At 41.0% G+C, this 27688-nt stretch overlaps 2 protein-coding genes across 7 annotated transcripts in view; one reads left to right on the forward strand and one right to left on the reverse strand.

Moving 5' to 3' along the window:
• The first annotated feature begins 1967 nt into the window (after nt 1–1967).
• RPL30 (ribosomal protein L30) lies at nt 1968–5499 on the forward strand. Its single transcript, XM_083823339.1, has 5 exons — nt 1968–2076; nt 2169–2219; nt 3037–3182; nt 3905–4035; nt 5319–5499. The coding sequence occupies exons 2-5, from the start codon at nt 2199–2201 to the stop codon at nt 5366–5368; spliced, it is 348 nt and encodes a 115-aa protein (XP_083679465.1). The 5' UTR covers nt 1968–2076; nt 2169–2198; the 3' UTR covers nt 5369–5499.
• A 1391-nt stretch (nt 5500–6890) lies between these two features.
• MATN2 (matrilin 2) overlaps nt 6891–27688 on the reverse strand; it is a 68693-nt gene continuing 47895 nt past the window's right edge. For 3 of the 6 annotated variants that reach the window (XM_083823330.1, XM_083823334.1, XM_083823331.1), the window contains exons 10-27: nt 26860–26982; nt 26585–26707; nt 26113–26235; nt 25899–26021; nt 25565–25687; nt 21227–21349; nt 21010–21132; nt 20797–20919; nt 20499–20621; nt 20154–20276; nt 19891–20013; nt 19602–19724; nt 17412–17825; nt 13787–13939; nt 9559–9630; nt 8870–8980; nt 8538–8624; nt 6891–7237 (exon numbers count right to left, since the gene is read on the reverse strand). In XM_083823330.1, coding sequence (XP_083679456.1) covers nt 7185–7237; nt 8538–8624; nt 8870–8980; nt 9559–9630; nt 13787–13939; nt 17412–17825; nt 19602–19724; nt 19891–20013; nt 20154–20276; nt 20499–20621; nt 20797–20919; nt 21010–21132; nt 21227–21349; nt 25565–25687; nt 25899–26021; nt 26113–26235; nt 26585–26707; nt 26860–26982 — 2366 coding nt within the window. In that variant the 3' untranslated portion in view covers nt 6891–7184. The remainder of the gene's footprint in view (nt 7238–8537; nt 8625–8869; nt 8981–9558; nt 9631–13786; nt 13940–17411; nt 17826–19601; nt 19725–19890; nt 20014–20153; nt 20277–20498; nt 20622–20796; nt 20920–21009; nt 21133–21226; nt 21350–25564; nt 25688–25898; nt 26022–26112; nt 26236–26584; nt 26708–26859; nt 26983–27688) is intronic. The other 3 variants (XM_083823332.1, XM_083823335.1, XM_083823333.1) reach the window with 2 other exon arrangements.

Genomic DNA, 27688 nt, shown 5'->3' on the forward strand with positions numbered 1-27688 from the left:
GCTTAATCTAGAAATTATTCCCAAAGAACTTTTCAATCAGTGATGGACCAATATTTGAATTTCTGTTGTTAAATTTAAGGTCAGCTGAAGCTTGGTGATTTTTTTCCCCCTTATATACCTTTATTTCATTTTTATCTTAATGTTAGCAGGTTGGATTTTTATCTAGGTTCTTAAACTGGCCTGCTAAAAACTAAAGTTGTCACCCAGTTTGTACACAGGGAAATGACTGGGATGATGGCACGCATTTTGACCAAAGGCTGCTTGCCACTGAAAAGGCTTTACTTTTATAAATAATTGATAAGGTGTGTGACCATATACCAGAAAAAAAAAATCTGTGTGAAGGCATCTGTATCAGTAGAAAGGCATATCAATATATTTCTAGAAATTACTTCCCTTCCTTAATCAAAATAAATTATATTCACATAAGCATCCTACTGTAACTGATTCTGGTATGTATTGGCTTTGTTCTTCATTTTTTTGCTACATAACACACAAAGGCATCAAACTTCCGAAAGCCAACAAATACAATGCTCTCCCATGCTTATGCCAACCTAGGCAAATCTATAAATGCTTTTATGCTAGCTTTGTAATTTCATAACAAAACACAAACATTGAGACGCACATGATGCGGTGTGCCCTAAGAGCACAAAGTCATACCAGCAGAAGACCTACTGTACTACAGGCAGACCTCCCTGTCCTGATGTTTCTATTAGGGAACCGTATAATTTTGAAAAGAGTTGACTGTGGACGAGGCACGATTTAGCTAACCTGTAGATTTAGAGGTAGCATAGCCAGTATCACCTCTGCAGCAGAGATGGGTTGGGCTGACTGACTGCATGCAGAGGTGCCAAAGATCCGTAGAGATGACGGATGCCTTCTCCCTTATACCATCAGTACTTAGGGTGCTGTTGAAATGCAGTGAACACTGGTATGGAAGATGTCTGACCGTGGACAGAGAAAGCAAGCATCTGCTCCTAGAAGTGTTGCAGAGAGTACAGAGACTGGGGCTCGTCCCCGAGCATCCTAGGCCAGCCCTCTGGGACAGACTGGGCCTCTCAGCTGCTGCAGGGTTTCACAGGGGAACACTCCAAAATAACACCCCAGATCCCAACCTCACTCGGTCCCTGCAGTGTCCAGGTAGGCATCACCTGAACCTGTGCTGCTCACTGCTCCCCAATACCTACGCTGCTCTGGGATGTCTTCCCATGCCAGGAAGCGCCATGGGACCTCCTGTAGTCCCAAAGCTTTTAATTAAAAGACCTTTGTGTAGATTCTGACTCTGTGTGCTTATTGGCAGGTTGTACTGAGCACAAACCTACAGACAACACTATCACAGCTGTAACTTTCTCACATCCTAACTGCATTCTCCAGTAGCGTGTACTCAGAAATTTTCTCGGTATTTTCAAAGACAGTTGTTTCCAAAGCCCACAGGGGTAGGACTTTGTTTCTGTGCCCCGTGTTGAGAGAGAGAGGGAGAGGAGAGGCCTTTGCCTTGAGCAGAGCCAGGGGGTTTATGAAGCATGCCCAAAGTTGAACCTGCCAACACGGGCAGCCACGAAGGAGCCACCCCGCACCCGCTGGGGCCATAACGCCCGCAGCTCGGCACTGGGGCCCTGTTCGGTCAGGGGCTGCCCGTCAGTGTCCCTTCCCCTTCCTCACAGGGGAAGGCAGGTCGCCTTGGCCTCCCCTTGAGCAGCGTCTGAAGCCTCCCGGAGGCTGCGAGGGAGAAAAACAAGTGTTTAAAATCGCTCCGTGAGACACAGGGCGCCGTAAGGCGCTGGGGATGAGGGACACGATGAGGAGAGCGAGCGAGCACGACCGCCCCCCTGCGCCGCTGAGGCGCGGCCGCCATTTCGGGGAGCGTATTCTGCACGTCCCCCCGCCTCGCCCCGCCCCCTCCCCGGATAAGCCAATGGGAGCCGCGCGCGGGGGCGGATTGACAGCCGGAGGGAGGGGGCCTGGGCGGGGCTGCGGCGCGTTCGCGCCTCTCGCGAGAGCTGGCGCGGCGGGGAGAGGCGGCGTGTGCCGGGGCTCGCTCCTTTGGCTCGTGGCGGCCATCTTGGCGGCGCCTCAGCGGTGAGTGGGGCCGGGGCCGGGCGGCGCGGGGGGGCTCGGGGGGCCGCAGCCGGGCGCTAACCCGACCCCCGGTCGTCCTCTGTGTGTTCCAGTTCCCGCCCCAGCCGACGCCAGCCAGCGACATGGTGGCCGCCAAGAAGACGGTGAGTGGCGGCCGGCCGCCGCGTGGCCGCGTGGGGTGGCGGCCGGGCCTCTGCCGGTGGCGGGCGGTGCGCTGAGGGGACCCGGGGGGGCCTCTGAGGGGACCCGGGGGGGCCTCTGAGGGGACCCGGGGGGGCCTCTGAGGGGCACGGCCTGAGGCCGGTTCTTGTGGGCTCGGCTCCCCGCCATAGGACATCCCAGGTTGCTCACGGGGTCCCTGGGCTAGAGGGGAGGAAAGGGGAGCTGGTGCTGTGCTCCTGGTGTGGGTGGTAGGGTGGTGGAGCTCAGACTTTGCGTTTCGTGCCATCTTTTTACTATAATTTCAAGGCTGTTTCAGCAAGCATGGGTTTCTTACTAGGTGGTGGCACTTGCTGTTGCACGAGCACCACGTTCTCGTGTTGGGGGGGCTGCTCGTTTTGCATGCGATTGCTTGGCTTTACCTACCCGCTTAATGCTGTCAACACGTGCCCTGGGAAGTGCCGTATGCAGAGCCTGGCTCGGCTTCGTAAGGTGGAGGTGGTATGTATTTTGACTTGACATAGCTGAGCTTTGCAAAGGCACGTTTGTTATACCTCTTACGTTGATTAACATAGGTAGCACCAATAATGCTTTTTTCCCTGTGTAATTGGTAAGAGGCATTTTGATGAAGTTGGGCAAGTATAGTATCAGCATCATTCTTATCCACAATTGTATGGTGTGCAAATAATAAAGTCATGAAAAGATTGCTTGTAGTTGAAATTTCTTCACCTTATGTTTCCTGCCATTTTGTCAAAGGCAAAGTAGCATATAATAAAGCTTTTTTTTTTTTTCTGTCTTCAGAAAAAGTCCCTGGAGTCTATAAACTCTAGGCTTCAGCTGGTTATGAAAAGTGGTAAATATGTGCTAGGATACAAACAGACTCTGAAAATGATTCGGCAGGGCAAAGCCAAGCTGGTCATCCTCGCCAACAACTGCCCAGCTTTGAGGTAAGCAGATGTATGAATTACTACTTTTTTAAGCTAAGGCGAATGCTTTGTATAAATACAGCATGTGCTTTGTTTGAATTGGTAATACAGAGTAGCTTATTGGCATGCTCCATAGTACCGTGAATTAAACATGGTGGGTTGATTGGTGTATATGAATTTCAGGTCGGGATGTATTAAAATGCTTCCCAGATGTTTTTTAGCTTCCTAATACCAAGAGTTCACATTAGAGAATGTGCTGTGAGATTTTTCACACTGTGATAGCATTCATTGAAAGTGTAGTGGGACTCAATTCCTGCTTTTTCAAAGTAGTATATCGGAAAGTAATTTTACAGGTAGGAAAAACTGGTAGTTGACACTGATTTGAAATATATTTGAAGAATACAGTATTTGCTGTCAAAGTTAAGTTATAACTTAAAGCTCCTGGCCATAGAAGTATTTTTTTTGAAAACGAAGTCTTTGGCAATTTCCATCTTCTGACATGTTCCTTGTTGAATTTCAGGGCCCTTTTTGTCATCAAGGAGTATCTGACAGGTTAAAGAAAGTAAAGATGCAGACATAACGTAGGAGACTGTTAGGTTTTCTGGCAAGAAATAGATGTGTTTTTCTGGGAGAGGAGGAAAACTGTAGAGTTTAATTGTGGTTGGAGTTAGCACTGCTGTTGCTGTATTATGTTCGATCAGAATTGTTTGTCAGTGCTTTAAGACCCAGTTTTTGAATCTCAGGAAGTCGGAGATCGAGTACTACGCTATGCTCGCAAAGACCGGCGTCCACCATTACAGCGGCAACAACATTGAGTTGGGTACAGCCTGTGGCAAATACTACAGAGTGTGCACGCTGGCCATCATCGACCCAGGTACGTGTCTGCTGCCGTATAATGACCAAGCCGGGTGTGTATCAGCGGTTCCTCCATTGTCTGAGCACTGCTGCTCACTAGCAAGTAATGCGCAGGCGTGATGTTGTAGCTTTGCTCTACTTCCCTGTACCGTTCTTAATTTTCTCTGCCCAAGATCCCATTCTTTTGGGAGTCCTAGGCTCTTAGAACTTAGAGGTACTCTTCCTTAAGTTTGTGTGTAGTTCCTTTCACTGTTAAACCTTGTGAGCTTGCCTTCTGTCTACCTGTCAGTCTGTAATGAGGGTTCTTTCAGTGGCTGGGAAGCAACTTAACGGTACTTGTGTTTGAGCCCTCTGCTAGAACGTGAGCTTGTGTCACGTGCCGTCTGTGCCAATTGGGTTTGAACTTTCTTAACCCAAGACAAAGGGTCTCAGCAAAACAAATTGTTGGATTGTGACTTGTCTTGCTTCCTGGGGTGATCTATACTAGAATAAGCTATGTGCAAGTGGATACTAGTCCAGTACCAGAGCTGAAAATCATATTAAGTGATAAAACTGTAAATTGGTGTGTAATTGCTATGGCTTGGTAGCACTCTTTGTTCAGAGTTGTTCAAGTTCCTTGTAGAGTCTGCTAATTAGGGGACTGCCTATCTTCTTTCCTGAGTCTTCTAGGAGAAGAATCAAATTATCTTCCATTATTGTTTGACCAAGAGTTATCTTAATTAAATGCATACGTACGGATTTAATGATTTTTAACTTTCATCAAATGTTCCCCAAGTGATGTCCGTTTGAATTCACTGTTTCTTTAGAAACTTTTATTTAGCTTGTTTGTATTCAAATAGCAGGTAAAGCTTTGTTTCCAAAACAATGCTTTTAGGTTTGTTTTATTTTGTGGCTGTCAGATTAAGAGCTTTATGTTAAGATAAAGAACTGCAACTCAGACTTCCTGCTGTGTAGTGCAATGCGAATATTCTCGCTGTCCTGATATTCTCGTGATCAGGGGAGGCTAGACATTCGCTATATTAAAGCTGTGCATTGTGTCCTCCAGGACTAGATTGTCACTCTAGTACTGGCTTTGTAAATGCTAGTGACAAGTACATAATTATCATAAACATACTGAGTATGAATTAACAAAAATGCAGGTAAAAGTATTGTTATCAAGCCATCAAAGTTACTTTTTTTATAAATACACCGTTTCCACGTTACTTTTACATTTTGTTTGTAGAATCTCTTATTTTTTTTGCTTATTTCTGGAAATGGATCTTTTTGTAGATCTTTTTGTAACGATGTATTTTTGTTTTACAGGTGACTCTGACATCATTAGAAGCATGCCAGAACAAACCAGTGAGAAGTAAATGCTGTAATGGTGTTCTTTCTACAATAAAACTGGTTACAGATCTGTTTTAAAAAAAAAAACACTTGTATTGTATTATACATACTTTGCTGGTTTTAGGGAACAAACTATATAAATGAAGATTCTTTATCACCACTGTGTTTTTTGTTCTGTTAGAAGTAACATTGGCGGGACAAAACTTGCCTGTTGCTTTCTGTATGAGCTGGGGCTCTTGACAAGGTAAGTGGAGTAGGAGTTGACCACAGTAAGCATGGTGTCAAATCCCAACAGGGTATTGCTCCCGTAGGTTTTGGTTTTTGGGGTGCTAATGGGAAGACAAGTCATAATGTGAGGCACAGTAGCAAATTTGGGATGTTGCTGGGGGATCACAATGGCTTTACTTAAAAGTGTGAATAAGTTTATTTTAGTATTTTTTTCACCTAGTCAGTCACAAACTACTAATGCAAGTTACTGTATATTCGTTCCAAGAGAAAATATGTACACGTGTTACTGTTGAGGAGGTTGGCATTTTCTAGATTTGTCTTTTTTTTGTGTGAGACCACAGTCTCACAGGACTGTTCCTTAGTATCAGTGACTACTAAGTGGGGTGTTGGCACTTTGCTGACGTGCAATGAAAGGAACATTTAACAACAATCAGTATGTACCAGCAGTCTCACAAAATTTGCATTCTATTTGCCAAAGAGTGCTAAAACACAGAATACCTGTTTACACCTTGTTGCTTTGTACACGTGCATACTTACTAGTTTATCAGTGATAATTTAATTTTGCTGCAGCTACATTGGTTTCTGGAACAGAACATACAAAGTTGTGTACTTCAGGTTGGAGATAGTAAAGAGGCAAAACGTGTCAGCAAAGAAGGAATTACCGGTGTCTATCTATTAAACCCCAGATTTAGGTCGCTTCAAGAAATAGTTCTGGTGCTGCAGCAGTGTGAAAGTAGAGCTAGCAGAAGAGTGCTTTTGCTGCTAAGGAGTGGGGGTAAAACTTGAAAGCACTTCAGTTAGCCAGAATGGCTGGAAGCAATTTGCTGTTTCATTTTCATCTTAGCGTTTGTCAGACAAGCGTGCAGCTAGTTGTATTGCCCAAAGAATGTCTTCATAATGAAAATAGTTGCATTCAGAAAAATGAAAGAATCGCTGAATGCTGACCAAGAGGAGGGTGAGGTAACCTGGTCTTGTTGTGGCAAGAGAAAGAGTACTTGGAACTTCAGATGGTGCTACCGTGATAAGCCAGCAGACTCCCTGCTTTGCTCATTTACATTCGTCACATTTTCAACACAGACATAAATTCGTATTTTCACTTCCAGCTGATTTCAGTAGTCTGCACTTGTTGGAAAGGATGTATGAAATCTAACTGCTGCGAATGCCATCCCACTGTTCTGTTCTTGCACATGCATGTACATACAACTACACGTAGGCGTGCAGTCAGGGTGCTCGAAATAGGAGCAGAGTGAGTGGAGGAGGGAAGTACAGAAAAGCAACCCAAATAAATTCATACCTTAAAAATACTTCAGAACGTGGAGGTTTCACATCAAAAATAACAGCATTTTAATGTTTTGCATAGCTTATTTCAGTTTAGTTCTACTGAATTAGAATTTTTGCTAGTTACTAAATTGTTTATATATAAAACTTTCAAAAAAATTCTTATCTGCAATCAATGCAAGACAGAACACGTAGTATTACAGATGCAGGAGTCCAAAATACTCTTATTTAACTTGAGACAAGGATTTGTTATTTTACTTTAAACTGATTTAACAAAATAGCTCTCACAACTTTGTATGTATAAATATACAGTGTAGTGTACACTTGATGCTTTGGTCAGTATTTTAGCCTGTTTTCCAAGTCTTCCATTCTCTTCGTCATTTCTTCCAGTAGACAAAAGTTAAGGAAAGAGCTAATGATAGTATATAATATTAAAAAATAACGTCAGGTGTCCAACCAGTTGCATATTGCAGAGCATGACTACATAGCATGGAATAAAATAGGAAATTAGGAGGGCTTAGGGAGGTTAGCCATCTCTTGCTTCAGAAATGGCTGGGCATCAGTTGTTCATGGGAGGTGGGAAGTGATTGTCTTTGCATCACTTGTTTTCTTTGTCCTTCCACTTCTCTGTTGTTGCTTAAACAATTTTTTTGTTGACCTGCAGGTTTTGCTATAATTCCTCTTTTCCTCTTCCCCTGTCCCCCTGGGAATCAGGGGGAAGGGGAAAGTGTTGCTTAGCTGCCCACTGGGACTGGCCTACAACACCCCCCTTTATGAAATAATTCTGCTTTGCAAGGAATAATTTAACCAAATGAGCAAAATGTGATTCCTTGCTACTGAAGGGTTTTTCTTGGGAAGATGGGAAGTAACAGTGGGGCTGGCTGTTGAGATACACAAAATAGCTGGATGTAAGGCAAGAGCTGGTAGGGGTACTCTTGAGAAGGTACTAAATCGGGCTTGGTGGACAACATTCCGGGATTTGCTTGTCTATCATTTGCTGAAATCTGTATATTTTGGGGTATCTGACAGACACAGGAGAAATAGTTTTGTGGTTGATGGTTGAGCTGGCTTAAGAGCACCACTCATCTCTCACACACCTGATAGTGGAGTTCTTGGGCAGGCAAGTTAGGCAATTTCAGGTTAGCATGTGTAGCATTGCTGACCTCGTAGTGAAGCTTAATTTTGGGAATTCGAATCTATCAATCTACGCTTCCTTTTCTGTGTGCATATTTGTTCATGCAAAAATAATCAGACACTGTGTCCTCTGCTTCCTCTTCACTGGGAATCTTACCTTAAGCACCTTCCTGCCTCTGGTGCTTCACCTAGCATCTCGGAAGGGAAATATCTGATGGTTCCTGTTGCTACTAAATGCTGTTTTGTTAACATCTGAAGAAGGAAACCAAAGCAGAGTATCAGTCTTGAATTTAACCAGTGCTTTCTTTGCTGATCCTGAAGGTGTTAATTGTTACAGATCATTGAAAGATCCATATTAATATTTTGGTCCCTTCTATGAAGGAGAAACAGATTTCAAGTCTTAGGAGCCTTGCTTCTTGGAGATTAACAGTATCTACTAAGTAGTTCAGCTTTTCATTGCAGTAGATTGATCTGTGCCATGAAGGCAGCTTATACTTGCTATGTTAATAATTTCTTTTAACCCATCCCTCTTGTTTTACATATAAGAAAGGATATATCGCTGTGTGAGTTTTCTTACTTCACTGGTTGCATAGTTCTGGAATGTCACAAGGTTTTCACATTTGCATTGGTCTTTATCTTTTGCTGAAAAACAGAAACAGTCAAGCATAGACTTAAACGCCGAATAAATCCAATGGGCTGAGGGAGAGAAAGACAAAGATTCTTAAATGCAGAGTAGGTTTAATACAGCTCCCTGTTCTCAAAACAGGTCAACATCCAAAAGAATGCTATGGGACAGATCTTGTATACTGGAAAATAGTACACGGCACTTCTTAGCCTAGATAATCAAAGAGCAGTCTGGATTATCTAAACAAAGGTAACCTAATTACCTGTTGTTCTGGTGGAGTGAGTGTGACTGTCTTCAAAATGATACTTATGGTGTATTGCAAGATTGGGACAGGCAAGGACATCTGTGATGGTTATTGTGGTTGATTCAGGTCCTGCAGGAAACCCCCCAAAAGTCTAAAAATGAAACCCACTTCACGTAATTATGCATTATTTTTTGCTACTCACATGCACAGAGTTCTCCTTAATTAGAGGGTAATCTCACTGACTGCAGTGAGGATCATTCATGGAGAGGACTAGTGATACGAAGATGTGAAGGAACCAAGCTGTTAGGCTGTATTTACTGTGTGCATGATTTAAGTTGTGGGTTGCAGAACTGAAAGGGAGTTGTGAGGTTCCTGTGAGAAACAGCAGTGATTGAAAGCTGAACATGCTTTAAAAATCAAGCAGTGTTGAAATACAAGCTTCCCCTTGAAGAAATTCATTTGGATGGTGTAAAAAGGGAGCATGCAGCCATGCGTCTGTTACGGTGGGTCTCAAAATTTTCTGTACTAAAAGCAGATGTGAATTGCAGAAAAGAGGGTAGCTTTTAAGGGGGTTAGGGTGGGAAATGGGTGAACAATTCTCCTGTATGTGAACTGTTAGGGTTCTGTACAGAAGCAGCCATGGAGAAGGCAGCTAACTTAGCGGCGATTCAGGGAGACAGCAGGACACTTGTGTTAAAACAGCCAACCTGAAGACTGTGGACCAGTCTTACGAAGCCTTCCAGATGACAGATCTTGCTGGCGAGCTGAATCTTTCAAGGCTGGTAGAAAGAAAAGAGGTCACAAAAGAAGTAATAAAAGTTTCACAGAAATGGAAATGTTTCTTACTTGTCTCTCTCTCACCATACATTGAGAACACATCATACTTGTGCAGGTTGGAAGAAGTCCATGGTGATACGTACCAGGACTGACCCTTCAACCTGACTATCAGAACTCCTCCAAAACAGGAAGTGCTTTACAAATACTTCATGGTGGTGAAGCACTTTGCAATTACAGCAACCTATGTGGTGTCCTTTAGTGACAATTCTTGTGTGTTTCACTGTCATCTGTTGGTCCTTTTGGGGTGGACTGAGTAAGAATAAAAACTGCTTGCAGAAGGAAGACATGTCTCATTCTCCTTCAGTGTTCTCCTTTGTAACGGGAAATGTGGATCGGGGAGTTGGGAGTGTTTGGTGAGAAGGGTGCAGTTGAGTTTCTTTAATGCGCTACAGTTATTAGCAGCAGTACCAGTATATAGCTCATCAAACAGACTTTAGACTGCAGGAATTTATTCCAGATTCCACATACCCAATTTTTAGTTAAAGTGTGTCTTTAGAGAAATGGAAACCTATTTCATACTTACAAAACCCCCTATTTTACACCTACAGGTATAACCATCTCAAGGGTGTTCTGCACGCTACCTGCTTCCTGCCACTAGAGGGTAATGGAGAGACAACTTTTGTTTCTTAGGAGTGAGTTCTCTTCTAGAAAATTAATGCTTCACTTTCAATTAATTGTGAATTTTGACGGATACACAATAATAAGCAGATGTACTAAGCTGCTGGGAAGCAGATGACACAGTTGGGGGGTGGGGGCTGAATGCTGAGCACAAGGAACAGGGAGTGAACAGATGAGTGGCTGAGTAAGACCAGAGTTCAGCAGGCAGAACTACATCAGAAAGCATGACTGGGAGCCTGTTGGTGAAGGGAACACTCAGAGCTTAGATCTGAGTCCAGAGAGGTGTGGGATGAGATCACGAGCTGAGGAGGAAACAAAGTAGGTGAGGTGTCTAGTATAAGAATAACCACCTAGGAACAAGGATGGTGAGATTCCCAGTGTAGGTGGGACAAAACAGGTAAGGTGAGCCTTGAGTAGTTGACACTAAGTAGTAAATTGTGTGTAGTCGTGGCCGAGTGGTTAAGGCGATGGACTAGAAATCCATTGGGGTCTCCCCGCGCAGGTTCGAATCCTGCCGACTACGGCTGGAGCTGAAGAGGCTCTGTGCAATTTTATGGATCACAGGAATTTCTGCACCAATATGAGGAAAGAACTTCTTCACGGTGAGGGTGACGGAGCTCTGGAACAGGCTGCCCAGGGAGGTTGTGGAGTCTCCCTCTCTGGAGATATTCAAGGCCTACCTGGGCAACCTGCTCCAGGGAACCTGCTTTGGCAGGGGATTGGACCCAATGATCTCTGGAGGTCCCTTCCAACCCCTACAATTCTGTGATTCTGTGAAATCGCTCTAGAAGTAGTTGAAGATCTGTAGGCTAATGAGACTGTCTAGGAAGGGTAGAAGGACTGATGTGAGAAGTCTGAGATCTTGACACTGGGCTGACATAGATAGACAAGGAGTTAAGGATTCACATGTAGGGGACAGAGAAGAAACAAGACCGGCAGATACATTGGTAGAGGTGGGGCAAGAGGCTTCCAGTTTGGGAGGGTAGTTGAGCACTTCAGAAACTCCTATTCAGGCTTCAGAGACTGGTTTGGACCCAAACAGTTCTATCTCATCACCTCTGTCAAATCAGACAAGTACAGACAGAGGCTGCTAACCTTAAGTTATTTGATAAAGTTAGTGTAGTCAGCATAAATATTCAAATTTGTTGAGGAAGCCACACTAAAGTTAGGTGTTTGTATTTAATGTTCTGTTTTGGAACAAAATCTAAATATTACGTTAGAAAAAGCCTTCAAGAAAGTATCTTCAAAGGCAGTGTCTGACTACTTGCAGCAGCGATAATGATCTGCAATTTGGAAGAACAGAATGTTAACCAACAGGCGTCATCTGATCAGGGCTGGGGGGGGGCTTTGTGACAAAAATACATGTAGCTGTGTAATTAAAGGCTTCCGTAACGCACATGCTCAGAACAAGGGTGGAGACCATCATGATGAGTGCCTATTAAATATGACATCGCTGTAGCCTTGTTAGTGCTTCCAGTCGTACGAGAAATTCATACTAACCAAGGCAATGAATGGAACCTTCCAAGTGAGTTCCTCTTAGTAAGAAGCGTAAGAGAAAAAACACTTTTTTTTTTTTAAATTACTAGTCATCGAGAATAATTAATAGTAATCAGCAACTGTTCTACAGAGCTGATGGTTTCTTGCAGAATAAAAGGAAAAAGCCTTACCCCGTAACAGAGTTGGAGGACTTCTCTTTTGCTTGTACACATGCAGCCCATCCACAGTTGGGACTGGGGATAAGAGGCTTTGTCAGTGGAGTCCATGTCTGAGCTGCACAAAGTGCAGAGAGCTCATCCCTGCCCTCGCAGTCTGGTGCCTTAGAAGTCCTCAGCTGAGGACTAAGGCTAGAGTCAAAATGAAATTACTGCTGTTGGAAAGGATGGGAAAAAAAAAAATAGGCCGAGAGGAAAAACTGAAAGGAAAAATAAAACTTTCAGCTTGTGTAACAAGCATGGAGGCAGAATTTCTGGTGGTATGAGTTAATGAGCAATAGCTGATGAGCAAATTCCTGGAGTGTCCAGGAAAACAAACAAACGAACAAACAGCTGAGGCACTGCCTCAGGTGAGAGAGGAGGAGGACAGAAGCTGTGAAGCACCACCTCTAACCAGTTACTAGAGGTGCAGTTTAGAAACTGCCACAGAGGGGCGGAATTTACTTATTTTTCATATGATATCAAATATGTTTAAAAAAAATGGCTGCTAAACACTGCTGTGGGTACCTGAAGGATGCATTTCCATCACTGAGCTCTGGGGTTTGCTAATGAGTGAGAATTATTATACCAGTTGCCAGCCAATTTTGGCCTTGGCGTCTCCCCAAGCTTTTAAGATGACACGCTGTCATCAGTAGATTATCTGCCTGGTAAGAAGGTTAATGAACAGACTTGGGTTTATGCTATCACAGTATTTTGAATTTCAGAAAGACGGAGCTAGAAGATTCATATGACTATAAGAAGCACAAAATATACAACCTAGGAAACATTCTCACATTCTTTTTTTTCAGATTCTTCCCTGACATCTGTATGAGGAAGAAATGCACAGCTGCTTGCCAGTGAATTTTACACAATAAAGCTAAAGAACAAAGTAAAACCTGTTTGCATTTAATTTCAAGAAAAACAACCAAACAGAAGTAGTGAAAATTAAACCACCCGATACAATTCTAGTGCTGTGCTCAGTATTATTCACAGTGATGCTTCTGCATTTTACTTCAGGTATAAATCAATGTTCTAAATAATGCTGAGTCCTGGGAACGTGTGAGTGGGAGAAACATACCGTCCTTCCTCTAGCTGAACAGCTTCCATCCCAGCTCACATTCCCCCTGTACCTTGCAAAATGTCAGCTGGGAATGTTTAGATTGAGGCTGTTTGTGCCAGAATGAGGAAGGGTGCTTTCTGCAGCAAACCTTCCACATTTGTGAAGCAAAATGTGGAGCTTACATGCAACTGAGATCTACTCTTTGTAGCTTTGAATATATATTCAATGAACTGTTTTTAATATTCGATAAATATGCACAACAGATCTTGATAATTTGTTTTGCTGAGTTTGTTTTCTTGCTATTGATCTTAAGAGCAATTTACAAGTCTCATTAGGCTCTATAAATCCATTATTATTTTCCCACATTCCTAATGAACTAGATCATGCTGCTTCGGCAGGGTGGGGTTCAGTACATGGCTGGCTTCAGTGTAGCAAAAAGAAAGCGATTGATCCTTCTAAGCACAGAAGTGTAGATTTTATACAAGCATTATGAAAATAAAGAAAATGAAATTATTCTATACCTTTACCTGGTGATAGATTAGGTGTATATTTTCCTCACATATTAAAGAGCAGAAAAATTACCGTGAGCGACTCATGCCTTGCAAAGTCTGACACCGATGACCCACTATGACAGAGGTCACCATGAATAAAACTACTTGATACTTTAGGCCTGCAAAATAAATCTATAAGCATTCATTCCTCTTCTAGCTCAAAGGGGAATACTGTTACCTTCACAGATTTGGACTTTTAGCTCTTCACTTATGTCCTCCAAAGCTGTGAAATCCTCAGCATAGAAGAGATGCTTATATGATGGTTCAGAAGCAATTTCCAGCAGTTCTTCCTCAATTGCTTTTCCTATTCCAATGGCATAGATAATTATACCTAGATTCAAAAGAAAGTGCATATAATTATTACATCAGCATTTCTAAACCCTTGCTCCTCCACGAAAGGAAAATGTGAGTATTAGTCATTTTAGAGAGAGAGCGGGAGAGCACAAGAAATATATATATGTGCTGTATATCTTCAAAAATGTGTTTGAACAGGCTTAATATGCTTCAGTTATTTAAAAGATGTGCAGAAATTGCTTTGCTGTCATTTAACAGATAGATGTTTTTTAAGATAAAGAGATGAGGGTTGGTTGGCCACTGCTAATTGTAAATGAACCCATAAAGAGCACTGTAAAACATCCAAGAGAATTAGTTGGAAGCCACTAACTAGTGGTATACCTCAGGGGTCAATACTGGGCCCTATTCAACATCTTCATTAAGGATCTGGATGATAAGGCAGCGCATACCTTCAGCAGGTTTGCAGACAACACAAAACTGGCAGAGCTGGCTGACTCACCCAAGGGCCGTGCTGCTATCCAAAGGGACCTCAAAAAGCTGAAGAAATGGGCTGATAGGAACCTTGTGAAGTTCAGCAATCGGAAGTGCAAAGTCCTGCACTTGTGGAGGAACATCCCCAACCACCAGCACAAGAGGCCACCCAGCTAGGAAGCAGCTCTGCAGAAAGGAGCTGGGGGCTCCTGGTGGGCACCAGTTGAACATGAGTCAGTGATGTGCCCTGGTTGCAAAGAAGGCAAACGAGAGCCTGGGCTGCATTAGGCAAAGTGTTGCCAGCAGATCCAGGGAGGTGATCCTGACCCTGTTGGGCCCTGGTGAGGCCACATCTGGAGCACTGTGTCCAGTTCTGGGCTCCCCAGTACAACAGAGACCTGGGCATACTGGAGAGAGTCCAACAAAGGGCCAAGATGATGAAGGCACTGGCACTTCTCTTTTATAAGGAAACACTGAGCAAGCTGGGACTGGTCAGCCTAGAGAAGAGAAGGCTTGGGGGAGATCTCATCAATGCCTCTAAATACCCAAAGGGAGGATGCAAAGAAGATGGGGCCAGGCTCTTTTCAGTGGTTCTAGTGACAAGAGAAGAGGGCACGGGCACAAACTAAAACACAGGAGCTTCCCTCTGACCATCAGGAAACAGTTTTTCACTCTGCAGGTGATGGAGAACTGGCACAGGTTGTCCACAGAGACTGGGGGGGTCTCCCTCCTAGGAGATTTTCAAAAGCCATCTGGACATGGTCCTGGGCAACTGGCCCTGGGGTTGGACCAGATGACCTCCAGAAGTCCTTTCCAACCTCAACCACTCTGTGGTTCTGTGAATCATACAAGTCAGCCTCCCAGTTGTACTGAGAGTTCCTGGTCTGTGTGTGTCTGCGCATGCAGGGTATGTGCGATAAAGGCAATTAGTGGGTTGGTGGGGAGACCCATTAAATGTTAGCAAATGGGTCAGACTCTTGAAAGATGCCAGTAATTTTTAAAAAATACATAAATAATTAGTTTTTCACCGGAATCCGCAGAGCAAATGGATACTAGATGCTTTCATTCTAAGGGACGGGTTGGGAGGCACAGCAAAGGCACCCAAACCTGTGAGGGTAAGAAGAACATGGAAAAGGAATCCTGGGGGTCTAGGAGAGAAAGGCCCTCACAGCAGGGATGCTCCATACAGGCATCTCCCCTGCAGACGTGCTAGGGAGAAAAGAAAAGAGGATTTATAGTCTTCTTCACTCTGATACCTGGGCAGGAGGAAGTGGCTCACAGCCCTCTAATTGGAAAGACTGTAAACAAGCAATGAGTAGAAAACACGGTGATCTTCAATATCCCCTTTTTCAGCAGTTAACCACGGATTTCTTTATTCTTGCAAACATATCACTTGACACAACATTTCGCTACGTCATTTCTGGCATAGAAAATGTCCACAGCTAGTATATTTTTTGATCCATGATACAGCAATTAGCTTCGTAGTACTTCAAGCTCTTTTGTGAGATTTCAAGAGCAAACAGTGACTTCTCAGCTGTTTGGTTTCAGATAAAACGTAAGAAGGTTTGGTGTCTCTCTACTGTCACTGAAGAGTAACAGCTACACACTCACTGAATTGCAACTTTAGCCTTCTTGATGAAGAATCCTGGGCCTGATAACATCATAAAATATGCATTTTCCAACTCTTCAATATTTTGCTCGAGCATCTCCTTACTTTTTGTCATGAATCTGCCTACAATTGCACTTCAGCCAGGAAAGCAAAACATTCACCAGAAGCTTATTCAACTTAATGAATGAACCAGTCATGCTGAAGTCTGTTGCTTTTTAAAGACTTGGAGATATCAGTGATAAAGCATTCAAGGCCAATTTTATGTTCAACATTACTACATTGCCTACACTGCAATTACACAAGGGATGGATTTGGCTTGTAGTGCTACAAATATCAGTGTAAACAGTCTGGAGCTGGGGTTTCATTCAGTAAGTAAGCAAGGTTGGCTTAGTACTGTTTTCCTTCAGTCCTGTAAATTCACCACATATTTTCCCAGACCGCACTATTTAGTGTATAAATCTTTCATTTTATTTTTTTTTAAAGCACTTGGTTTATATTTCATTGTAACAGCAACCTTGTTGGCGCATACTCTCCTCATATCCTTTTCTTCGCACAAAGAAGTCGCAGTCCTGACCAGGGCTACGCTACTCATACATGACCGTGACTGTCATATCAAGTCAATAAAACAAGAACAGAAAAAATATGTGCAGCATCGTTGTTGTGGTTTAACCCAGCAGGCAGCTAAGTACCACACAGCCGTTAGGCACATGGAGGAGAGGACTGGGAGGAAAAAAAAGTAAAAGTTTGTGGGTTGAGATAAAGGTAGTTTAACAGGACAGAAAAGGAAGAGAAATAATAATAACATCAACAACAATAATAATGGAATATAAAACCAAGTGTTGCTCAATGCAATTGCCCACCACCTGCTGACCAATGCACAGCCTATCCCTGAGGAGTGGCTCCTCCCCAACCCCGGCTAGCCACCCCATGTTTATTGTGTAACATGCTGCCACATGGTATGGGATATCCCTTTGGCCAGTCTGGGTCAGCTGTCCTTGTTCTGTGCCCTTGCAGCTTCTTGTGCACCCCCAGCCTGCCCACTGGCAGGGCGGTGTGAGAAGCTGAAAAGTCCTTGGCTTAGTGTAAGCACTGCTCTGTAATTAACTAAAACATCAGTGTGTTATCAGCATTATTCTCATCCTAAATCCAAAATATAGCACAATACCAGCTACTAGGAGGAAAATTACCCCTATCCCAGCTGAAACCAGGACAATCGTCTAAAATTTGGCTATTTTATCCATGTTGTGGGGTCATCAGGCCTGGTTCTTAATGCAGTTTCTCAGAACACAGAAAATGTATTTCAATGTTTTCCTGTAATGTTTTACTGTAGCACACCTACACTATCACTACTCTATGATTCTCTATGATTCTACATCCTCTTTATCACAATATTTGCCTTTAAGAAAGAATCAAAGACACTTCCACTCACCAGTTTGCTTTGCTCTAGCAGCCCACCCAGAGACTTCATCTTGGGCTCGTCCATCCGTAAATACAATAGCGATTCGAGGGACATTTGCTGAAAATGGTCTGGCTCCTTCTGTTTCTGTGAAGCTTCTCTCAAACATTCGCTTCAGAGCCAGTCCTGTCATGGAACCTCGCCCCATATATTTCATTTGTGATACAGCTTTCTTCATGTCTTTGGCTGAGTTGAACTGCTTTAATGTAAACTCTGTGCGGACTTCACTGGAATACTGAAGCAAACCAACTCGAGCCGCTTTGGGTGAAATCTCAAGCGTATCCAATATTCCTGAGACAAATTGTTTCACGATTTCAAAATTGTCCTCTCCAAGACTTTTCGATCCATCAATCACAAACACCAGGTCAACTGGGCCTTCGGTGCATCCTATGAAATAAGCAGCAGTGTTCAGATCATGAAAAAGTCCACAAAGTTGAAAATAGGACCTAGATACATAGGGACTGTATGAACTCAGGTGTCATCTAGAGTACCTTGATCCTGGCTCAGACAACCTTGCCAGTGTGTCTAGAGATGTTGTGTACAGTCTATATCAAAAGGTAAGAGTGTGCCCATGACCGGAGTTTATAACCAAACTATAATCACAGTGAATATTTATCAAGATGTGCTGCTTTGTAGAATACTTCACATTTTTAAGTTTGCTGTAAAATAGATTTTTAAGCAAATTTTAAGAAAGACAGTTAAGTGGGGAAAACTGTAACTGAAGAACATAGCTAGGATATAGAAACAGTTTCGACCATTTTCTTCTAGGGATAGGCCTGTATGCTAACTTTACCTTTGTGTAGATGACCAACACTGAAATAAATGGAAGAGAATCACTGAAGCTGTATTTGTACTACAGAAGTATCAAAAACATAAAGGTGGTAAAAAGAAATGAGTTGCTGAAGCTATACTTGTATATAAGTTGAAAATCTAGAGGTTATGTTTAGAGTTGCAGGAAATAATGAGGCAAGAGCCAAAAAGCTTGGGGAAGGCTGAGAGAGAAGGATTAGGTAGACTGCCGTACAGCTTGGGATGAGGTTCATGTCTAGGGACAAAATTCAGATGATGCTTGTGTTTTATAACACAAATTTAAACCTCCAATGGCAAACAGCTAAAAATTATAGGGGAGACAGTAAATGCTAGAAGGGTGCCTAGCTGATAATGTTGGATCAGAATGGTTTATACACATTGTTTTGCTTGTAACTCTCTAAAAATCTTGTAGTTAGAAGCCTTATTCATTGCTGAAATTAATGTTTTCTGTTTTACCCACTGAAGCTGTGAGACAATCCAGGAGATACTGACAAACTTGGAGTTCTCATACTTGGTTAAGTGCACTTGCAAAAACCAAAGCAGCCTGTAAGCACTCTGCTTTGACTGCAGAAATTACTGAAGCTGTCTGTTAGCAAGTCAGTAGGGATATGCAATTTCAGTTTTAAAGTTTGGACAGTTCTTCATAGACCATAGCTCCTTTTTAGAACCACTGTCCAAGAATTCCTTTCTGCAGTCATCTGAGGAAAAGATGTGTCATGTACTAAAACAATGGAAATGAACTGAATATCAGAACCACCTCAATATCACTGCGTATGTTGAGACAGGGCAACAGTTCATGGCAAACTGTTTTAATTATGACTGAGATCAGCCATGCACATGTTACCATTCTTTTGGTAATAATACTCTCCTCAAGTAAGGCATCCATTTCTGCAGAATAAATATTTTTACTGAGCTCCAGTAGATGAGTTTCTCCTCCAGAAATTAAAAGGGTGATGAGATAAATGCATATCATGTTCCAAGGATGTCATGTTAGAAGATAAGAAAATAGAATTAATGATATTTTAAAATTTAGTATATAAAGATAAAAGCTCCACAGTATATGAATCTGTTTAAAGTACACATTCCTTGATAATAAGATTTTGTTCTGACTTTTTTCCTGATGTTTGGAAAGGATTATTATTGTATTTGATATTGTATCAAAACAACCATTCATTTTGTTATTTTTTTGTTTACAAGAGCATCAAGCTAAATTGTTCAAGACATTTCCCATCACACTCACATATGCTTTGGGCTTTCAAACAATACATCAGTTTTGAAGTGAGGCATTTGAAGTGAGGTCAAGTAATTTTATAAATCAAAGAAACAAATTCTTTCCAAATAAAATGTACCTACTTCTGCAAGTTTTCTGATCTTCTTTTAGTACATATCCGTCCTGACATTTGCAGATGTATGAATCATCATTATTAACACAAATATGTTCACAACCATGGGCAACTGATTTGCAGACATCTTTGCCTACGAAAAATTGAAATATTTATATGTATTCTATTTAAAATATTTCTAAATTCAAATATTTCAAACGTCATTTGAAGAACATATGACAAAGAAGTAGAACATCTTTGATTTTTTTTATGTAGTAATACTGGAGAAGAGTGTCTGATAGACTTATTCAGTTACTTACTTCGACATGTTTTTCCATCTTGCCGCAGGACAAAACCCTCATGGCACTGACAGCTGTATGAATTGTTATTATTAATGCACACATGTTCACAGCCATGGTCAATGGATTTACACGGGTCTTTATCTGAGAATTGTTAAGAGAATTTCCTTATTAGATTTGTTCTCAAATGCAAAACTGGCATAAGACACTTTTGAGAAAATTTAGTCTGTTATCGCTTTTATGACTGAAATAACATATTCCCCATAAAAGTTCCAGCTACTCACTCCTGCATGTTTTCCTGTCTCTCCTCAGTATAAACCCTTTGTGGCACTGACATACGTATGAATCACCAGTAGGAACACAAACATGTTCACAACCATGGTTGACAGTTTTGCAGATATTTTTACCTGGGAATAATGAAAATAATATTTAGCACAGTTATCCAGGTAAATAACTTTCACAAAACATAAAAATTAGAGCAATAATCTTCCATGAAGGAGCTCATTTCCATTAAGTTGATTGCATGTTATTTTATGAAGTTATTGCTGTGTTAAAGACAGAAAGAATGCACTACATGATATGTTTCATGAACAGATCAGAAAGTACGTAATGAAGATCAAACATCTTACTTTTACAAGTTTTCCTATCTTCCCTCAGTATGAAGTCCTCATGGCACTCACAGATATAGGAATCATCAGTATTAACACAAATATGCTCACAGCCATGGTCAACTGATTTGCAAACATCTTTATCTGAGGAGAATGGATGGAGTTTGTTAGATGAGATTCTTTAGGGAGAGATAATATCTTCAAAATGTAGCTCAAGTAGTTAGAAATCACAAATAAACATACACATGTGGAAACACTCACAGGTACAACACTTAAATGCCTCAAAAAAAACCATACTCTTATGGCTCAGGCTACTCACATCTACATGTCCTTCCATCTTCCTTCAGTATGAAATTTTCATTACATTTGCAGATGTAGGAATCTTCAGTATTCACACAAACTTGTTCACAGCCATGGTTGACTGAATTACAAACATCCCTGTCTGCAAACAAAAGAGTCAGTAGTTAACATATATCAGCAAAGGTCTTGATTATATGCGTCATTCACCAAATTAAGTTATCATGCTACTTACTTTTGCAGGTTTTCCCATCTTCTCGCAACAGGAACCCATCATGGCATTTGCAGATATAGGAATCATCAGTATTAACACAAACATGTTCACAGCCATGGTCAACTGCTTTGCAAAGATCTTTATCTGAGAATAGATGACAGCTCTTGCTAGTTAATACGTTTCCACACAAGCATGAACTGCAGATAAAAAGTTTGCTGATAAATATTGGACTACTTACTTCTGCATGTTTTTCCATCTTCTCGTAGCAGGAATCCCTCCTGACACTTACAAATAAATGTATCACCAGCATTAACACAGGAATGTTCACAGCCATGGTTGACTGATTTGCAAATATCCTTGCCTAGCAATAGTCAGATAATATTTAATGTGATTTCCCAGTTAAACTTGTATATATATATTTATATTTATATAAAGACTGTAGGGGTAATCCCATGAGCACAGAAATCTGGAAGCATGCATGCTGAAAGCAAATTTCTGGCTAGATGAATGATTGGCAGTTTAGCTCACATGGGGCACGAGTTCTTTACTATCTGAGCAGAAAGAACTGCACGGTTTGGACGGTCTCCCACTGACAATGAATCATTTTAGGATTAATCTGACTAGATTAAGGGGGACACTACACTAACAGCAGTAAGAGAAAAAGGAAGGAGTAATTTAGCATAGTCATTTAGCATAAATTCATGCTAGTGAAAACAAAATTAAGCAAAACACCACAGGACACAAAGCAAAACAATTCCTTAGGACTCTTACATCAATGCCAAGAATCTGCATAAGCAAAATCCAGGAGAATAGGAACTACTCATTTAAGAGGATAAATAAATTGCTGAAAACTGATGGGGGAATTTCTATGAGTGCAATGTTAAAACCAGTTCATCATAACCTCTTCAAGAAGGATAGAGGAGGAGAAAGTACAGGAGGAAGTCAAGCCATCTATCAGCATTCCCTGTTGCTTTTTCACTGCAACAAAAAAAAAATATATATTCCCAGTTGCTAATGCAGAACTACCTTTACATAGGAAATATAACCGTGGATACCTCTGACAGCAAAGTTCAGATTGGTCAGAATCACAGAACCATAGAATATCCTAAATTGGAAGGGAACCACATCGATCACGGAGTCCAACTCCTGCCTCCACACAGGACAACCCAAAAATCAGGCCGTATGTCTGAGAGCATTGTCCAAACTCTTCCTGAACTCCAGCAGGCTCAGTGCCATGCCCACAGGCCCAGGGAGCCTGTCCCAGTGCCCGACCACCCTCTGGGTGCAGAACCTTTCCCTAACCCCCAGCCTGACCCTCCCCTGTCCCAGCTCCATGCCGTTCCCTCGGGTCCTGTCGCTGTCCCCAGAGAGCAGAGCTCAGCGCCTGCCCCTCCGCTCCCCTCGTGAGGGAGCTGCAGGCCGCCATGAGGCCTCCCCTCAGCCTGCTCTGCTCTGGGCTGAGTAAACCAAGGGATCTCATCCACTCCTCATACATCTTCCCCTACAGGCTCTTCACCATCCTCATAGTTCTCCTTTGGACACTCTAATAGTTTTATGTCCTTCTTATATTGTAGCACCCAAAACTGCACACAGTAATTGAGGTGAGGCCACACCGGTGCAGATCAAAGCGAGACAATCCCTTTCCTCGACTGGCTAGCAATGCCACGCTTGATGCTCCCCAGGGTATGGTTGGCCCTTTTTGCTGCCAGGGCACACTGCTGGCTCACGTTCAACTTGCTGTCGACCAAAACCTCCCAGATCCCTTTCCTCAGGGCTGCTCTCCAGCCTCTCATCCCCCAGTCTGTACATATGGCTAGGGTTGCCCCATCCCAGGTGCAGAATCCAGCACTTACTCTTGTTAAATTTCATTTGGTTCGTGATTGCTCAACCCTCCACAATCAACAGCTCCTGCTAATTTAGTGTCATCTGCAAAGTTACTTATGCAGTCAAGTCCTGTCCAGATCATTTAGAAACACAATGAAGAGAACTGGCCCTAAAACGGAGCCCTGTGGACCCTCACTGACTGGCTGCCAGCTTGATGTAACTGCATTCACTATCACCCTTTGAGACTGACCCATCAGCCAGCTGTTCACCCATTGTATTATGTATTCGTCTAGCTGTATTCTGGATATTTTGTCCAGAAGGATAATGTGAGAAACTGTATTGAAAGCTTTGCCAAAATCCAGATTACATCAACTGGCTTCTCTTGGTTCTTAGCAATTAGCAGAGCAAGTAAGTTCAATGTGTAGGGAAGACATTTATGTTTTCACAAGAACTTCAGTCTGAGACGCATTACCTGGAGGTTTCATGCTGCCAATACAAAAATTCCAAAAAATACTATAGAGGACAATGTTCTAACTCAACAAGCATTACATTCAAGACATAACAATCTAGACTAGATCGTGTTCTAGCAGGTAAAGAAGAAATGGTTATGAAAGTAAAAATTAGCATTAGTTAGCATCAGCTTATGCACAGCTGTGTGCAATATTTGTTGATTTCAAACAGAATGAAATACAAGCCAGCAACAAACAGCTATTACTTCAGAAGGATAAATTTTACATAGCTGAAAGCAATTATGAGCCAAAGGATTTTGTGATGGGAGGAAAAAATAAAATATAAAAATAAAAAGTAATGATGACTGCATTATTTAAGGTTATTTTAGGTAACCTTAACTAGATACCTCCAAAAAAACTTAGTCACATCATCAAAAAAGAATACCAGAGTAGTTAAAAACCAACCTCCTTTAGAAATTGAAACAGAAAACAGCTATAAGATATGAATAATGAATGAAAGGAAAATTCACATTATTTACTGAAAATGAAAATGTGAAATTCAAAAACATGGAAATAATAAGATAAAGGAAAAGGGAATGCATGACCAACAAAATGAAGGGTAGTATGAGTAAGTTATTTAAAGGCTATTTAAAAAAACCAAATCATTCTAACAGTATATTGTTAATTAGTAGACAGAAATAATAGAATTGTCAATCTTAATCCAGAAGAGGTAAAAAAGATTTAGTATATTCAAACTGGAACTTATGAAATAGGCTACTGATAATATTGTTGGAATGATGTTTCATGAGCTGAGTAGTAGGTCACACAGCACCTACTGAAGAAACAGCAGTAACTCCAGATCACTTGCAGCCAAGAGGTGTAACAGAGCTGGCTTAGTGTTATTTTTTGCTTAGTGTTATTTTTTTGTTACCTCCCAGAACTCCAAGGAAGCCCCAAAACACTGAGGAGTTTCCATCCCTTGTGCATACACACACAGTGTTTGAAAAGGACAAATAATTCACTGTAAGCCTGTCAGCTTGACACTAATCTGCATTAAAACAATGGAATAGATAATGTCGACCTTGATTTAGAGAAAATCAAAGAAAGAAAATTAATCAAGTTGGTATTATGGAAAAATAGATCTGGGAAAAGTAAATAAGTATCTTTTTAAATTGACTATGATGCTGTTTTGTAAAGCTCAGGTTATTCATACAATGGAGAATCCAGTAAGGTATCAGCCTTGGTATTTATTTTGATTAAGAAAACAAAACAAAAATAACTACAAAATAAACATTATATGGATTAACAGTGGCTAGAGAGGTCTTCAGGATATATTGTAAATTGGGAATTGTCAAGTGGCTTTCTTTCTAAGGAATGCCTCTCTGCTATTTAACATTTTAATGAACCATCTTAAAGAAAATATAAAATAATCACTGACAAAGTTTGCAGGTTATTCCAAAGTTGAAGGAATGGCAAATAAAAATAGAGCAGCTGCTGATATAAGGAGATGGGAATATTTTGCAGGCTGAGTAACAACAAGCCATATATATTTTTAAATAGCCAGAATTAGACTTACATATTTAGAAAAAAAAGAATGAAGGCTATACTTCCCACAGGATGTGGGACACTTGTGTGACTGAGAGCCTTATATGGCTATGGTCATGGTAGATAACTGGCTACACATGAGTTTTAGCAGAGTTGTATGGTCAGAGACTAATGCTATCTTTGGTCATAAAAAAAAAGGGTAGATTCAAAAAAGAATTAGGGATATAGTTCTTATACCTTAGACCCTACTGTACCTTGTATTGTAAGACTTTGTACCAGTGTGGTGTCCCCGCAAGGATGCTGATAAATACAAAAGGCTTTAGGAGAGCAAGAAGAGATTTATGAAAAGATAAGAAAACATATAAAGAGCTTGAAGGAGTTTCATCTGCTTATCATGTACTAAAGACCATGATAAGAGGTTAAGCTAAGGAACAGGTTAAATTATGGTCCACATGAGTATACACAGAACAACACAGTGGCAATTAGAAGTTCAACTCATCAAAGTAAAATGTAGCAACATCCTATGCTCAAGATTAAATTTTGGCATAGTCCAGAAATGAGGTTCACATTTTAAAAGCCACATAAAGACTTAAAACTGGCTGATTTTCTGAAATACAGCTTTAGTTCCAACAATAATTAATTCCTAAAAATCTTATGATCTATACAGGACAATATTCCGTTCTGACCACTGTGAATCACTGAATAATTTCCAAGTAAAAGAGAAATGAAATATCTGCTTTTATTCATAAGCTACTTACTTCGGCATGTTTTCCCATCTTGCCTCAGTACAAATCCGTCATGGCATTGGCAAGTGTATGAGTCGTCATTATTAACACAAAGATGTTCACAGCCATGATTGACTGATTTGCAGATGTCCTTACCTAGGGATAATCTAGATTTTATTTACTACAGTTTAATAAATGAGTACATTTCCAAAAATATAAATGCTAAAAGTAATAACCTCCTAGTAAAATAATGAATTTATCCTCTTTTTTTGTCAGGTAAAATCATAAATAAGACCTACCTTTAACACAACATGCTTCTCCAGTAGACCCCTGAGTGTAAAAAACACATTAACATCAAGTAACTTACTTTTACATGTTTTCTCATCTTCCCTCAATACAAAACCCTCATAGCACTGGCAAATGTATGAATTATCAGTGTTCACACAAACATGCTCACAGCCATGGTCAACAGAATTGCAAACATCTTTATCTGGAAAAAAAATAATGGTGCCAGACTTTAAAACATGTCTACAAATGCACAGATTATAAGGAAAACTTCTATTAAAGATAAGGATACTTACTTCTACATGTTTTTCCATCTTCCCTTAATGCAAATCCCTCATAACACTGGCAGATGTATGACTCATCAGCATTAACACAAACATGTTCACAGCCATGGGCAACTGAGCTGCAAATGTCTTTATCTGAGAATAGTTGACGGTTTTTGGTTAAAGCACATCTACAATGAATATATTATGCAGGGAGAAGTAATAGCTTTCATTAGGTCTACTGAGATCATTGGAAGAAATGGACAAAAATTTAGGCAGCTAACACTTCTAACTCTTGGTACCTGAAAATTTGCGGGTCTTTTTTGTCTACAGTCATATCAGTTTAGCTACTAAAATACACCATTTCTGTCCACTGAGTCTCTTACAAGCTTCTGGCAGGTATAACAATAGTATATCATGAATAAACTACTGCTTTTAGTTAAAACACTTCCACAGATCTACGTACTGTAGATAAAAGTCTACTAGTAATTACCAGAGTACTTACTTCTGCATGTTTTGCCATCTTCTCTCAGCAGGAAACCCTCATGACACTCACAAGCATAAGAGTCATCTTTGTTAACACAAATATGCTCACAGCCATGGCTGACTGATTTGCAGATGTCCTGTCCTGAGAATGATTCAGATATAAATATAGTTTTGAATGAAAACATGTTAAAAATGTAGGTATCAAAATGATGTTTTCTAGTGAGAAGTGATAAACTCCTTTCTTTCCTTGCCTAATGCACGTGCAAAAATGTTCAATATATATTGGTTACTCACTTCTGCATGTCTTCCCATCTTCTCTCAATATGTATCCCTCACGACATTTGCAGATGTAGGAATTGTCAGCACTAACACAAACATGTTCACAGCCATGGTTGACTGATTTGCAGACATTTTTACCTGAGAGTAATTTAACAGATTAAGAATTGCGTTAGTTAAGGACAGGATGTTCAGTTACTGAATGTTCTTGTTCTTGCTGGTATTCCAGACTCAATTCTGCAAATCGTTTATACCACCTGCTGTCAATTTCTGTTGTAACAAAAAGGTACATCTTTGTTGTACAAATTTTATAACCTTATTACTACGGAAAAGTGCACCGTTTTGGTTCCAGAGTTTGTATAATTTCACGTGTCCCCAGCATGAAGATTAGTTACCCACAGAGATTTCCAAAGACACCTAAATCCCACATCCACATTTCAAGTAAACTTTCTGGTGAGAAACGTATCTTTCCATCACCATCATTTTATCTTCAGTAATAAACCTGCTCAAACCTGATGTAGTTATGTTTTCTTTCCCTGTGGTTAAGTTCAGATGGTGTTTGTCATTTTTCTGTAAACTAGAATTACAAAAGCTCAGTTTATGTAGTGTTTAAATGTAATGAGAAAGACCAACTGTATAATCCTGCTGTGGCATTCTTGAAAATTGCCAGCTATAGTTGGGTAAGCTGATGTTCAGTGGGCTTTCCTGATAGGTGATTTAGTTACAACTTCTATTTCAAAATAAAATTAAATTGTCTATTTATTAACATTGGATAAACTAACATCTTTCTTACTTACACTTTATTTTCCCCACCCTTTATTTTCTTGCCAAGACTGTTGCATGGACA

Source organism: Anser anser, assembly GCF_964211835.1.
Source record: "Anser anser genome assembly, chromosome: 2".
NCBI lineage: Eukaryota > Metazoa > Chordata > Aves > Anseriformes > Anatidae > Anser > Anser anser.